Here is a 13,847-nt window from a genome sequence, read left to right on the forward strand (position 1 = left end):
TTTGCCGGGGAATCAGGGAGAGAGAAGATTGAGATTTTATCACAGTAATTTAAACAAAGTATTCAATATGTTAAGTAAATGCTGTTGGGAGGAGGGAATTATTCTTATAAAATCATTGAGCTTTATTGTTTGAATCATAACAGGAAATACAGTAACAACATATACTTTTTTCAAGACCTCACAAATGTCTAAATGACTATTTTCTGTACTTTGGTTGTAAATATTTTGATATTGAGGGAATGTCAATTACTGTTATTATCGTGCACTTATACATTATGGATTAATTTAACAAGGATACAATTGTTTCATGTTTGGCTAAAATAAAAAGTTGAAATCTAACAATGTATGTGTGAGAAAGAAAAACAAGACAGAAATGCACCCATAAAATTTCTTTTATTTTTTTTTCTTCCCACAACAAAATGTCTACAAAAGCGATAAAATATAGAATTTAACAAAAATCACTTCGGACCTTCACATTGTATATACATCTCAAAGGAGGACTCAGTAAGGGCCCTGCATAGCTCTGAACTTCAACCCATGCTGATCCATCAAATGTGGTGGTTTGTGGCTCCTTAATGCAAATACACTCTTTCATTTTCATGTGAAAATAAAATAAAATCTACAGAAGAGCTGATGGTTTTATAGTTGAGTCAGAGTTCAGAGTCCAGCAGAGTCCCCTTTCTCCAAATGAAAAAAGCATAAAATGTAAAAGCTGTTTGTCTGTGTAATCAAATACACATTTTCCTCGGAGTCCTCTTTTTTTGATTGGTTTCTCAAGTAAACACATCTACGCCAGTCCTTGCTCTCCTCACTAGCTATGGCACTTTGAAAACAACACAAAAAAGGTCTCATTTTATTGTATTTTTAGTTTTGCTTTGTTAGTCCTGTGTAAAAGAGGTTCTGCAGCCCAACCACCTTTTAGGCTTCGGTTACAGATTGCTACATTTTGTTTTATTTGCTCTTGCTGGGACGCAAAGACATTCTAAACAATAAATTAACAATTTTCCAACACTACTCCAATTGCACGCATGTGTAATGCATTAAGAAAGTATACAAAGCATTGGTAGAGCAAACATTTCATTTTCTCTCTCTCTCTCTCTCTCTCTTTCTCTCTTTTTCTCACAGACACACACACCTACACTCACACAGGTTTTCTCAGGAAAGGGAGAAGGTTTGGGTTGGAGTGTATTTGACTAAGTGTAGGAAATGCATTTCAAACCAAGTGTATGAAAAATGTCTGCGCAAATTGTCCGAGTCACCACGTAGGATGACGTCTAGTATTATTGTGCGCTCTGTGATGTCATTCTGTGTTGATGGAGTGGTAAAGGCGCATTATGTGTTCAGCCCCTCACACTGAACAGGCTACTCCATAACATTCAGAATAGATACCCCCCACCCACATCGTTCCCTCCCGCTGCAGGTTAAGGGTCTCTGATCCAGTGCAATAAGGCCAGTTCAGAAAGCGCCGTTCACTAACTGGTCCTACTATGTCACACATTCATAGAAACAAAAGTCAAATCGAACATTTTAAATTGGTTGTGTATAAATAAGAGCATTTTATTAAAAAATTCTTCCAGCTTGTGAAGGAATTTGCTTTGAACTGACTGAATTGACGTGAAATTTGCCCTCAACCCACCTGGGCCCACCTTGCAGATAACCCTTCCCTCCCACGAAACTCACAATATCATGAGAAGAACAAAAACACAAATAAACCCCAAATGTTTCATTGCAATGAAACGTCATGCAAATAGAACAGAACAACAATAGGCTAATAGTAATAGAAGAATAGTAGTCATAATAAGAACAATAATAATAGTAAATAGTAATAAAATAAAAAATAATCTTACAATGCAAACATGACAGTAGTAAATGCCTCCAGTTCTTATTGCTACAGTATATTACTTACAGTGTTGCGTTGCCACTTGTTCTTGCCAGCACATCCCCTCTCATAACCCTATCCCATCCCTCTGATTCACAGTCTAACAAGGTAAAATAATAGCGTCACACACAAAAACTTCATATTCAGAGTTGGAATTCACTGTCCCAGGGGGGTTGTGATGGCGCTTGATTCATAGCTTACCAGTGGACTTCCCTCGCTGTCCCAAAAGCAGCAAAATAAGCAGTAAACACACATGTACAGTCGTGACAAAAGCACACCGACATACACTAAATATATATTTTCTTTTTCTTAATGTGCTACGTAACAATGCTTGTCATATAGGCTGGGCTCTAAAGAGATTTGGACAGTGAATTCATGCTCTATACGCACATACACACAGACACACACTTATCAAAGCCTTGTCTGGGCAGATTCCTTTGCCAGCATACCTTGGCGACGTATGCCATTTTTATCCTAAAAAGTTATCCTTTTTAATTACATTTTTTTTTGTAAATTTGCAAAAATATTAAACCCTCTTTTAATGCAAAGTAAGAAAAAGAGCTTTTCCCTGAGAGATGCTGTGTAGTGCATCGAGCCTTAATGAGCAAGTGATTGTCTTAAAGAGTCACTGGCCTCTGATCTGGGGTCGGGTCAGGGGTCAAAGGTAGGATCCTGTGAATGGATCAGATGGATGTGAGCAGATCACTAATGTTTAACATTTAAACTTGTTTCCCATGCGGCCGACATAGTTTTTTTTGTTCACCATCTGGAAAAAAACATGTAAGGATACAAATGGTACTGTTCAAATGTTTTAATGTTAATGAATGTGTAACTTGTCTGACTGTGTCTGTGCTCTGTGAGCAAGTTGGAGATTTGGCCACTGTGCAATGAACCTTTGCAAACAACAGACAACCTAACACAGATCTTCACTTTTTAGTGCTTAAATAACTAAATAATATGTCCACTAATGATAGTGATTAAGCTAGAGGTAACAATCTAAGTGCTGTCTTAGATCAGCTAGAAGTTCCACTCAGAAATATTTTCATTTTGTCAAACAAGTATTTAGGGAACAAACTGTAAAGGTACCATCAGTTGATCAATGTTGTGCTATTATGGTGTAGTGGGTCACTATTTTGGTAAATAGCTAATTTGAAAGGAAGCTCTTTAGTAGACTGAATGCAGAATTGCAACCAGACTGTGATAAGAACATCCTTAGAAGGTATAACTGTTGAGTAGAAGCAGGGTGACTTTACACAGTGGCCGAATGCTAATCAACATAACATTAATGTAGAAAAAGCTAAAAAAATGTAAATCTGTAAGTGCTAATGATTATGGAGTGACTAACAAAAAAAGCAAAAAAGTGATTGTCTATCACAGCTTTCTGTGTGAATTGTCAATGTAATATTGCAGCTTTAAAGTGTTAAAGATCATTGGAGGCTAATCTGTTTTTCTTCACATCTTTCAGTCAGTGCGCTGTGCTATTTCTTAACCCCAGATGTGTCACATTGAAAACAATGCAGCATCTGTGGTGGAATGAGATGATTGTTCGACATAATTAATGATCAAGAGTCAAATATAGTGCATTCTAGTTAAAACTGCTACCCTGTTCTGAACAGCTGAACATAGGAAGAGGAGGAAAGGAGAGAAGTACGATCAGAAAGGCAGTGTAAAAGTTATTGCTCTTTAGAGAAAAGGGTCCTTCATATTCACAGCCTGGAGTGATTGACATCCATGGACTGAATTGTGCAAATAGTGATGGGAGGGTTGAGGGCATACAGCACTCATATAGGTTTATGAAGATTGGAAAGTTGTGAGTTAAATTCAAGTTTGATTTTGTCATCTTTTTATTTTTATCCTCCACTTCTTTATTTGTGATTTCTATCCACGTTTGTCTTCTGAAATCTCATGTCAAGGCCCTAATAAGAAATAAAGGGCAGGGTGAGGGGAATTCGGGAAGAGGTGGGGTTTATTGTGAGGTCCTAGTTTCTGATTGGTTGTTTCTGGTTGATTGTTCGAAAGCAGTCCAGTATTTAATTGGACGTAATTATTGCAGCGAGAAGAAAATGATTGATAAGATGGCAAATCTGCCAGATTATTTTTCTTGGAAAATAGAATATTTATGTATATATCTTCACCTTGAAAAGTAGTAGCCATTATTATTTTTTTATATCCTTCATATGCTCTCTTTACATTTCTCATTAGAAGAATGCAGTACCTTCTTTACATATGAACAAAATCCAGACAAGGCTTCTATATATCAACAAAAGCCGAATCGACTGGGTTTACCCAATATTCTTTTACAAGTCTGAACTTTACAAATTCTGTACACAAAAATCTATCAAATAAAACAAAAACACATAGACAAGGTAAAGTCAGCCACAGTGGACTGCTATATATTTAAATTAGGACTAACTTATTTTAACAGAACAAGAAGTAATACTGGAATCCGCTCTGCACTAGAAGAATATCTACAATAGCTTTTCTAAATCCACAGTTCCCTTCCCCATTCAGTTCCTTCAACGTCACAAATTTGAAAAAAACAAAAAACAAAACAAACCCCCAAATTTTTTTTCAAAGTTAAAACAAATGAACTTACCCATTTCTTTTAAAGATTGACAGCTTAAATTGTTCCTACTTGTTTTAAAGTCTGTACATTTCTGGTCAGTCAGTTCAGTTCAGAAGACGGGAGGAAGCCCCGCGTATGTTGTGGCTTGGGGTGAGTTTCATTTCTATATACATTCTTCAGACTGTATCGGTGAACAGGATGGGATAAGTGCTTGACATTCCTAGTATTGTTGGCGGTAACTGTAAGTTTCTGGCAGATGATTCCTCACTCTCACCCCCCAGCCTGAAATGAGGCTCGGCGAGTGCAGGAATATGTGGTTGCCACGATGATGACATAGTTGACACGGCTGCTGTCGTCTCGTCAGACGTAGCTGTCTTCTTATTTTCTTGGTCCTCTGCTGATGCCGTTTGTTGCATTGGGACCACAGGCAGTCACTTGGGCATGGCAATGGCAGAGTTGGGGTCGGGGTTGAAGAGTTCTTTGTAGAGCGGAGGGAAGAGGACGTTGACTGTTTCTGGGTGTAGCTGCTGGAAAGCCTGGAGTTCCTCGGTGTGGAGCGTGCACAGGGCGGACAACGTTGGGATTCGGCTGATCAGCTATCAACGAGAAATAACAAATCATTTTAGACGGATAAACTACAGACAAGGACAGGGTTAGAAGCCAATGTATGTTTTTCTTTTTTACATTGCTCCACCTCTCCTTGAGGCTAGAGGAGCTGTTGACTGTGTTTGATGCAAGGCCAGTGCCTCGATACCTGCCTTGACATGATTTACTTCACTAAAAAGGCTTGGCCTACCTTAGCCAGTGCGTCTTCATCCATGTGGTTCTTCTGCATAATGTGCTGCAGAGCAAAGTAGATCTTCTCCTGGAGCTTCTGGACTTTCCGAGGCTCCATCAGCCACGGTCGATCTAAGTAGGAAAAAGGAAGTGTTTATTTTTGTGACATGATTGTAGAGCTCTTGATAAAGTTGATTTGGCTCAGAGGTGGTTGTACACCATTGTAGAACTACATGGAATTGATTACTGTGTAATATCAACTGTGATTATGCTGCTTGATATTGACAAATGTAAAAATAATACATGTTTTGCATTATGCTTCGTGACTTGCTTTTCTGGATGCACAGAGGTTCATGCAGGTTGCTTCCTGTATTATAATAATATTAAGGGATGTGCACTGACCTGTGGAAATTAGTACAGCTGCTGAGAACAGAGCGATCTCCTCCTCTGTCAGCTGCAGTGAACACAAACTCTTGGCAAAGTCAAAAACTGCACTCACTAAGTCATCACAACCTTGGAGGGAATAATGGAGAAGAGGACAGAGAAGGACAGACAGAAAAAGAGATTTTCATTACACTTATTCCGGTCATGTATGCAATGATGAGCAAAAATACCTCACAGGGTAGAGGATTTCTTTCATTTTCTTTTTTTGGCATTTTCCCCTCTTTTTTTCAATTTCGACCGGCCTTTACCCTCATTCATACCAATGAAATGCACAGGTAGTAATGCCTTACCTAGAGCTTTGAACATCTGCATGCCTCCATACTTCCCTTCAAAGAGCACAGTGTTGTTGAGAGGGTTGAAGGCCCTGCACATCCGCACCAAGACTACCTCCAAACAACCTGGAATGGAGACAGATTGTGATGATTGGCTAACGGGCACATTGAACTACATTGTCTGATCTTTAACATGACAACGAGATGTCCCTGACCAGTCATTGTTAGTCCAATCAACTTACCTGATTTGAGCAGGAGGATCTGGTCGTTCTGACACAGTTCCATGAAGCCTGAGATGCGCTTGGCAAACTCCACCACGTACTGGATTGCATGGGTGATCTGGATGGCACACTGCTGCCACAACACGTCCCGAGGCTAGGACCAAACACATCCAGTTTAGAGGTTTGTATTCCATAGTGATGTGCTTACAGTATGTTCATGTCAGCAAATTAACTTCCCACTCTCCTCGCACGCATTACTCATTACTAGGACTTGTTTTTACCAAAGTCTGTGACATCTTGGCAAAATGTTGTCCTGGAGACACCTACTCTCGCAGGAATTACCTGTTTTGCAATTGTGTGTACTTTGCCAGATAGATGTAGACGTGTAGTTGAAAGGCCTAGTTTGAAGAAAGGTGTGGTGTAAGCAAGGGTGCCGGATGTGTTACTACTATGGTGGGTTTCATTTCCATTTTGAAAGAAGGGAAAAAGGACAGCCGAACAGTATTTGAATTTGTCCTGTAAATAAAATCTCACCTTGCTCTGGTACATCTTGACCTCTTCGTAGGAGTGTGTCTGCCAGGCTAACTGCTGCAGTTCCTCTGTTGTGTACTGACATGTTTCCAAGTGCGACTTGATGATATTCTGAGCAATACGGTCTGCAAGAGAGGATTATTTGTTTATTTATTTCAGTACATTATGTTCATTCATTTATTTATACATTTGATACAATGGTATGTGACATGTGTTTGGGTGGGGCAAGCAGGGCTGCAATATACTACACAAATGCGTATTGTGAAATGTATACTGTACTGTAACTATGATCTCTATGTGGAAGGTTTAGGGGGAAAGAAAAAAGACATTTTTCATTGCTACCTATTTTCTGCTTAATTTACCATTCCCTTGGATTTGTGTTAAATCCTTAATTTTAACGTAATCTTAATGTATTCTACATACAGTAATGTGACATCTTGTCATCTAGCTGTATATGCCTATCTGATCTCCTGTTCTGCCCTTAGATTATCACTCTGACTCAGGCTCTCTACCATAACTACTTTGTGGTTTCTTTTCCATGTGGATAATTGAAGTAGATTTTCAATGATGCCCCATTCGACGGCATCTATCTTGTAAACAGAGCAAAATATAATGCAGTCTTTACCCAGCTCTCCCATGCTGACATTATTGGGTCCCAGCTGACTGTCCTGGTAGCCTCCGTAGCTGAACAGGTTGGGCACTGGCGTCAGGTCATACACCGGCTCCTGTTTAATGTGCTTAATGCCCGACATGTCCAAACCTGACTGGTCTGGGGATGGCTGGGTGGAATCCATCCCATAGTATCCCCCTTGGACTCCACCTCCATTACCATGGCTAGCCTTGGGCAGCTCAATGACGTGACCATTGGCATAGGTGCCCCCAATCTCATGATTAAGGGTGGACAGTCCGTTGGTTAGGCTGGACGAGTAAACCCGTGCTAGAGCTTCCGCTTCGCCGGTCTGCTGCTGCCTCTGCTCCAGCAGCCGAGCTTGGTGCTTCTGGACCTCCTCATATAGGCTGTCCCGTTGCTTCTTGGACATGCGGCCAAACTTTACAGCTGAAATGTATACAAGAGAACTGTCACAACCTTTTAGATTCTTTAGGTGTTACGTAAGAAACTAGTTAAAAGCTAATTTTGCAGAACAGTTGGCAAAGCTTTAGTTTAAAAAACAGCACATTAAGTGTTCATGTTGTTGTACCACACGAATAATAATTCAATGATGATCTGTATAAACACAGATAAAGAAAAAACTGATATACTGGGCCTCACCATCTCTGGACATTCCTAGGGCGAGACATTTCTGCAGGCGGCAGTGTTGGCAGCGGTTGCGGTTGGTTCTGTCGATGAGGCAGTTCCTCTGGCGGGGGCAGGAGTAGGATGCATTGTTTTGCTGACTCCGTCTGAAGAAACCCTGGTCACACGTCAACAAAGAGCATGAATATAGCCGTACAGGTACCCGAAGAGCACATAATGTGCTTGATTGAGTGCACAAACAAACAAAACTGACTTTGATATAGCAGTGTATAGAATCTCACCTTACATCCCTCACATGTAATGACTCCATAGTGGATACCTGAAGATTTGTCCCCGCAGATTTTGCAAGGTATGACTTCGATTTGGGCTGCAAGTAAAGAGAAGGGACAGAAAAGACTTGCATTACAAAACAAAGTTCTGGACAGGTCATAGACATTTGCTTCCCAATATTAGGAGCGACACCTGATTCATTTTTAGAGCTCAGCTGGTGATCTAAATTGAGGCACACAGCCCGGTTGGCTTTACGACCTGATTGAGGTTTCAATGTGTGTACATGCCTGCGTACTGTATGTGTGCCACTTTGACTTCACAACGGCGCAGTGACATCTAGACATTCTGTCTGTCCTTGTATGAGATTTTGTAATGACTGGGACACCGAGGACTGCATACACACACGCATACATGACAGGATAGTATTCATTCTGTGTGGGGGATCTTTTGAAGGAGAAGACCCCTGCATGCTTGAAGGAGAGACCCCTGCAGATTAGAAAGGTTGCCCAGAATGAGACAACGAGTCACATCAATGAAGGACCACACATCAACTCTCTTTTCTCTCTCTGTAACAAACACACACACACACACATATATGTTTAGTTCTCCAACCTTTAAAGTAATGTGTTTAGTGTTTAGCTTTGTCTTAATCTACACATGTACTAATTAATTGTAATTACTTTTCATTGACGTTGTTACTCACTGTGTATTGGCAGCTCCATGTACAATCACAGCCCAAAGGCACAGAATATGAACAAAAAGTTTCTCAATGTAACTTGCAAATGCACCTATTACTGGTGCCTTTGGGCTCATCCATAATATGTGGAAAGAGAGAGCCACAGTTTCTTAAGAGATATGAGGTGGATGTAGAGGTAGGCAGGTATGTCTGCTGAGATGGCACACCGTCTATAAAGAGATTAGACCGCCTATCTAATCCTAAATTATTTCCCGACGAGCTGGTTCCCTCCTCTGATGAGCATGGGCTTAGCCACAGCTGAAATAGCCATTCACATGTAATCTCCCTACATAGTCCCATCTGCAGGAAATTCTGTAAGTTTTATGAATGTTCTGATAAGTTCAGAAATAGACAAAGTCACCAAGCAGAAGTGAACATACAAGTCTTACAGTTTTACATTGCAATTTTACAAGTGATTCCCCTTCACAACAATGGAAAGCATACACAGTGTAGCTTGAGTTGGTGCTTCCGAGGTTTGTATTTGCAGAGAACAAGTGTGTTTATTTCCCTGTATGTCTGAGTGTGTCTTTGTATGTGTGTGCACACTGAAGTGTATTTGTAGAAGTTGTATCTGTTTATTTGTGTGCATTTGAGCACATGCACTTTTTCTGGTTTGAAAATATGAAGTGTGTCTACTACACAGGTATACAGTATGTGGAGGAATGAGTGTGCAGTATACAGTATATAATTGGATAATCCCATATGAGGATCAATGAAGACAGTTCTGTTGGTCTAAGCGACTGAGCAGGAATAGACAGTCACTATTTTCTGTCCACTCAACCTGCACTTCAGGTTTGACTGTTTAACAATCAAAGTATTATTAAATCCCTAACTTAATCCAAACATATACTCACAACCGATGCACCAGTGCAAAATGACAACTGTGCAGAGAGACAAGACAGGTAATATAGAGATAATGATGGAACAGTTACAGAAACAAGTCATCTAGCAGATCCACAAGGTAACTTGCTCATGTAGTCATTCATTTGTTTGTCCTCTCTCCATTCATTCACTTGCTTGTCTGCCTCCTTGTGGCCATCAGGAGGAATACAAATGTCTACAAATTTCAACCTGACCTCCAGTCTGACGTGACCCTGGACTATGGACCGTTCTTTAGGCCTACTGCATTATGCTTCGTTATAGTTATCTTTATAGTGTCATTCAAGATGTGAATGGGCCTTCAGCCATTATATTTGTATCTTGTGAAATTATAATTTACATATAGTATCTCAACAATATTCTCTCCCTTCACAGTAGATTGTCTCTGGATAAATTACCAATGGACGAAACAACGCGTTGTTCTACTGTGTGCCTGAGGTCGCGTAGCTTATGCAGTGAGTTCTGGTACGGTTCAAAAAGTGACCCATTTCCACCAATTCTTGGCCAACTGGCTCAAAACTGGGTCAGAGCAGAGCATTGGACAGAGACGGCGCACAGACTACACATATACAGAGCTGTCAATGAACGTGGCCTGAAACACGCTATTCATAGTCAGAAAAACAGGTCAGTTTTGCCCAGACCATGCCTGTTATCAACAGACCACATATGAGCTATGACAACAATGCATCAGCCACACTTCTTATCACCTTCTTTCTTTCTCCTTTACTGTATTATTTAGAGTTGTGACTGTTCATCACATACTTTAGGACACACTCTTTGATGAACTGGTTTAGATAAAGCTGCATGTGTTCAGCCCACACCTGCTGCTGCTTGGATGTGGATATACATACTTATTGTTTCTGTTGATTTTTAGAAAAAGCTAATTTCCAGGAGTGTGTGTATACTGCTTTTCTCCAGTGATTACATTATATCTTGAATGTATTTATCTTGACCCCATGGGAGATTGTACTCCTCTTTGTCATATCATAATGCCCAAAGTAACAAGGGCGTGTGGGCATGTGCATTGTTTTAATGTGCGTTTCCGAGAGGGTTTGAGTGAGCGTTTCACTTATAAAAAGACACAGAGAAAGATAAAGTATGCGTACATGTCTATGTGTGTTTGACAAAGTGTTTGTGAATATGTGCGTGTGTGGGTGGGTGTTAGCATTGTTGAGTGTACGTTGTGCTCATTGCCAGCAGGGACTGTCAGGTAGGATATAGGGAGACGGTCATGACAGCATTGCTGTTGCCAGGGTGACCACCCACTCGCTGCAGTCGTCTGGCTGTCACAGCGATGATGTGCTAAGCTGTTACACTCTTAAAGGAAGTGATGTCATCGTCTTGTGGAGCCAACTCATTCTATCATCAGTGTTCATCCTGCCGCCCTCTCTCAGCAGCGGAGGCTTTGTGAATTGTTTACCAAAGGACTCCCACTTCCATATCCAGTCAACAATACATGCTTGCTGCCTTGTTACACTTTAGCTGTGGATTACGGCAGAATTAAGACGTGTTATCTGTTTGGTGCTTCGAGGAGGCTGTGTTGTCCTTATTTTCAAAGTTAGGATGTATGATAATAGGTTTTGGATATTTGTTTTCATGGTTTTACATTACAGAAGCAATCTTACAGCTTCGTAGCTATAGAAAAAGTGAACTTCTAAAATAGAGTAGCACTTGCAGAGTTAGGTCTACTGCAGCCATTCCCCTAACCTCTCTTGACGGGCATCCATTTTCAAACAAAACCTGTTGTTTCTTTTTTTGTTGCTGTTAGCTACACGTCTTTCACAGGGGTGGCAGGGCCTTCTTTCCAACCTGAGTTGACGCAGTCTGAGCTGAGTGACTGACAGCATCGTCTGCAAATGGGAGCACGAGTGTTATCCTGAGGTTATTATGTAAGAGCGGGACTACAACGCTGACGATTCCTCAGCTAAGAGGAGGAACAGGCCTGTGCAATCTCTTGAGGGAGAAAAAGATGGAGAGAACTAATAAGAGATTAATTTCACAAAGAACAAAGATTGTTGTAGTGTGCACTACATCTATTGCATTACAGTGAGAGTTTGCTGACATGCGTGTGTGTGTGTGTGTGTGTGTGTGTAGCTGATTGTGGCCATGAGGGCTGAATTGCGCTGGCACGTGTGTTATGATAATTGATTTTTAATGAAGTGAGGATCTCATGTGTATTTCCTGAGCTGGCCCTCTCTCTAAATATAGTCCTAATTATCTACATTGCACTGCAGAACCAAAAGCATCAACCTAGCACCAATATTTTAATGATAATTCATCTAAACTGCATAAGGGCACACACATGAACATTTTAAAGGGCAGCTCTCCCCATTTATAATGACAATGTAACAGCAAATTATTGCCACTAGGTGCTGCTATACATGTTTAGCTTATGTGTGTTTTGTGTGTATGTGTGTGTGTTTCATGATGGGCAGACTGGCTATGCATGTTTCATTTATTCAGCCTGCAGGGTGGCTCTACAATAGAAACGTACCCAGAGCAACACACACAATATCGTGCAGTAACAAAAGAGGTTGGTGCTGTAGTATCACAGCTTATGGAACAGTTGAAATCACTTTCTACCATAACTTTTTTCAATGTAAGGCACTTAAGAAAGGCAAGCACAACTCCTACTGTAGTCCCAAGGGTTGATTTGTTGGGTTGAATGTGGGTGGTATCTGCACTTCATTAAATATATGCATAGATTCCTGCCTGTTAACTAGATATCTTCTGCGAAAATGAAGGAGATCAGCACTTTACTCCCCACCGCTCCTTGTTAAATCTGAACAACTCTGGCGCTGGTCTTAGATGTCTATATACTGTGAAATATGCAATCACTGTTCACCATCCATTCCATTTTTGCATTTGTCTCTGAGTGTTCCTCCTCGCTGTAAGTGGCTGTGTGACTGGGAAATCATTTCAGTTTCTGTATTTCATGATCTATTTCCATCTCTCAGCGTAACTCTGTCTTCCTTGTCACATATTGAGCTTAGAGAGGAACAAGCGTTTTTTTTTCCTCCGCCAATGATGAAAAACACAGAGAAAACTTTTGTTGGCGTGATCGCTGAGTGGATTAACACACACACAGCTGGGAATAGCGTATAGCAGTGCTGCTTGGGTTATCTCCCTTGTGTCTTCTGTCATGTTTTCACATCATACTGTTCCATTAAAATCAATGAAACACTGCCACTGCATATGGTTTCAAACGGCCTTGCAGTATGTGCTGTCACAATTTTCATTTTTCCCGTCAGTTTTTACTGTCTAACATCAACTAAATTATTGAAGAGTGGTGGACTATCTATTCCACCCAGCCACCTACTAAAATAAATAAAATAAAGTGCATTTGGCTAACTTTCATCTGTCTTCTATACTGTATGAGCTCTCTACCTCCCTATGTGACAGTGTACAGTATATATCATAAATGTCATTGTTTGTGAACATATTATTTAAATCAGCAAATATCTGGTCATAATTTCGCTAGTTGAAAGAAAATAGTCATGATCTCTGAAAAGAAACATTGCTTTTTCAAAAGTATTTCTTTAGCGCTTTGCCCCACAAGCCGAGTACCAAATAGTGTGCATATGGATATAATGAATTGATTAGTTGCCATTGGCAACACTGCCAATCATTCTCTGGTTCCTTCTGTCTTTTATTTGTTTTCCTGATTTTCTCTGGTTAATGTCATTGGGAATTTTTTATTTTTTATTTGGACTGTTGGTCGGACAAGTCAACTGAAGAGGTCACCTTGGACATTAGGCAAATCGAATGGGGGTTCACTATCTTCCGACATTTTATCAAGCATTTAATGAATTCATTGAGAAAATAATTGGTAGATTAAATGGTGATGAAATATAATTAAATAATTAGTTGCGACGCCAAACAGCAACAGTGAACTCAATGATAGGGATTATCATCCCTCACTCAAAGATGACACAGTCCTGTACCGTTTTCTCTTTGTTTGTACAATCTGCTGTTCTGTGTGTTATAGTAATAATCATAATACCAAGCAGCGTGCCC

General features: G+C 40.3%; 1 protein-coding gene across 1 annotated transcript in view; it reads right to left on the bottom strand.

The window, feature by feature from the left end:
• Positions 1-414: 414 nt before the first annotated feature.
• rorb (RAR-related orphan receptor B) overlaps positions 415-13,847 on the bottom strand; it is a 22,998-nt gene continuing 9,565 nt past the window's right edge. The window contains exons 2-10 of the mRNA XM_034541447.1: positions 8,227-8,312; positions 7,961-8,102; positions 7,316-7,747; positions 6,694-6,815; positions 6,181-6,313; positions 5,957-6,064; positions 5,625-5,735; positions 5,242-5,354; positions 415-5,041 (exon numbers count right to left, since the gene is read on the bottom strand). Coding sequence (XP_034397338.1) covers positions 4,877-5,041; positions 5,242-5,354; positions 5,625-5,735; positions 5,957-6,064; positions 6,181-6,313; positions 6,694-6,815; positions 7,316-7,747; positions 7,961-8,102; positions 8,227-8,312 — 1,412 coding nt within the window. The 3' untranslated portion in view covers positions 415-4,876. The remainder of the gene's footprint in view (positions 5,042-5,241; positions 5,355-5,624; positions 5,736-5,956; positions 6,065-6,180; positions 6,314-6,693; positions 6,816-7,315; positions 7,748-7,960; positions 8,103-8,226; positions 8,313-13,847) is intronic.

The sequence above is a fragment of the Cyclopterus lumpus genome, chromosome 9 (genome assembly GCF_009769545.1).
Source record: "Cyclopterus lumpus isolate fCycLum1 chromosome 9, fCycLum1.pri, whole genome shotgun sequence".
NCBI lineage: Eukaryota > Metazoa > Chordata > Actinopteri > Perciformes > Cyclopteridae > Cyclopterus > Cyclopterus lumpus.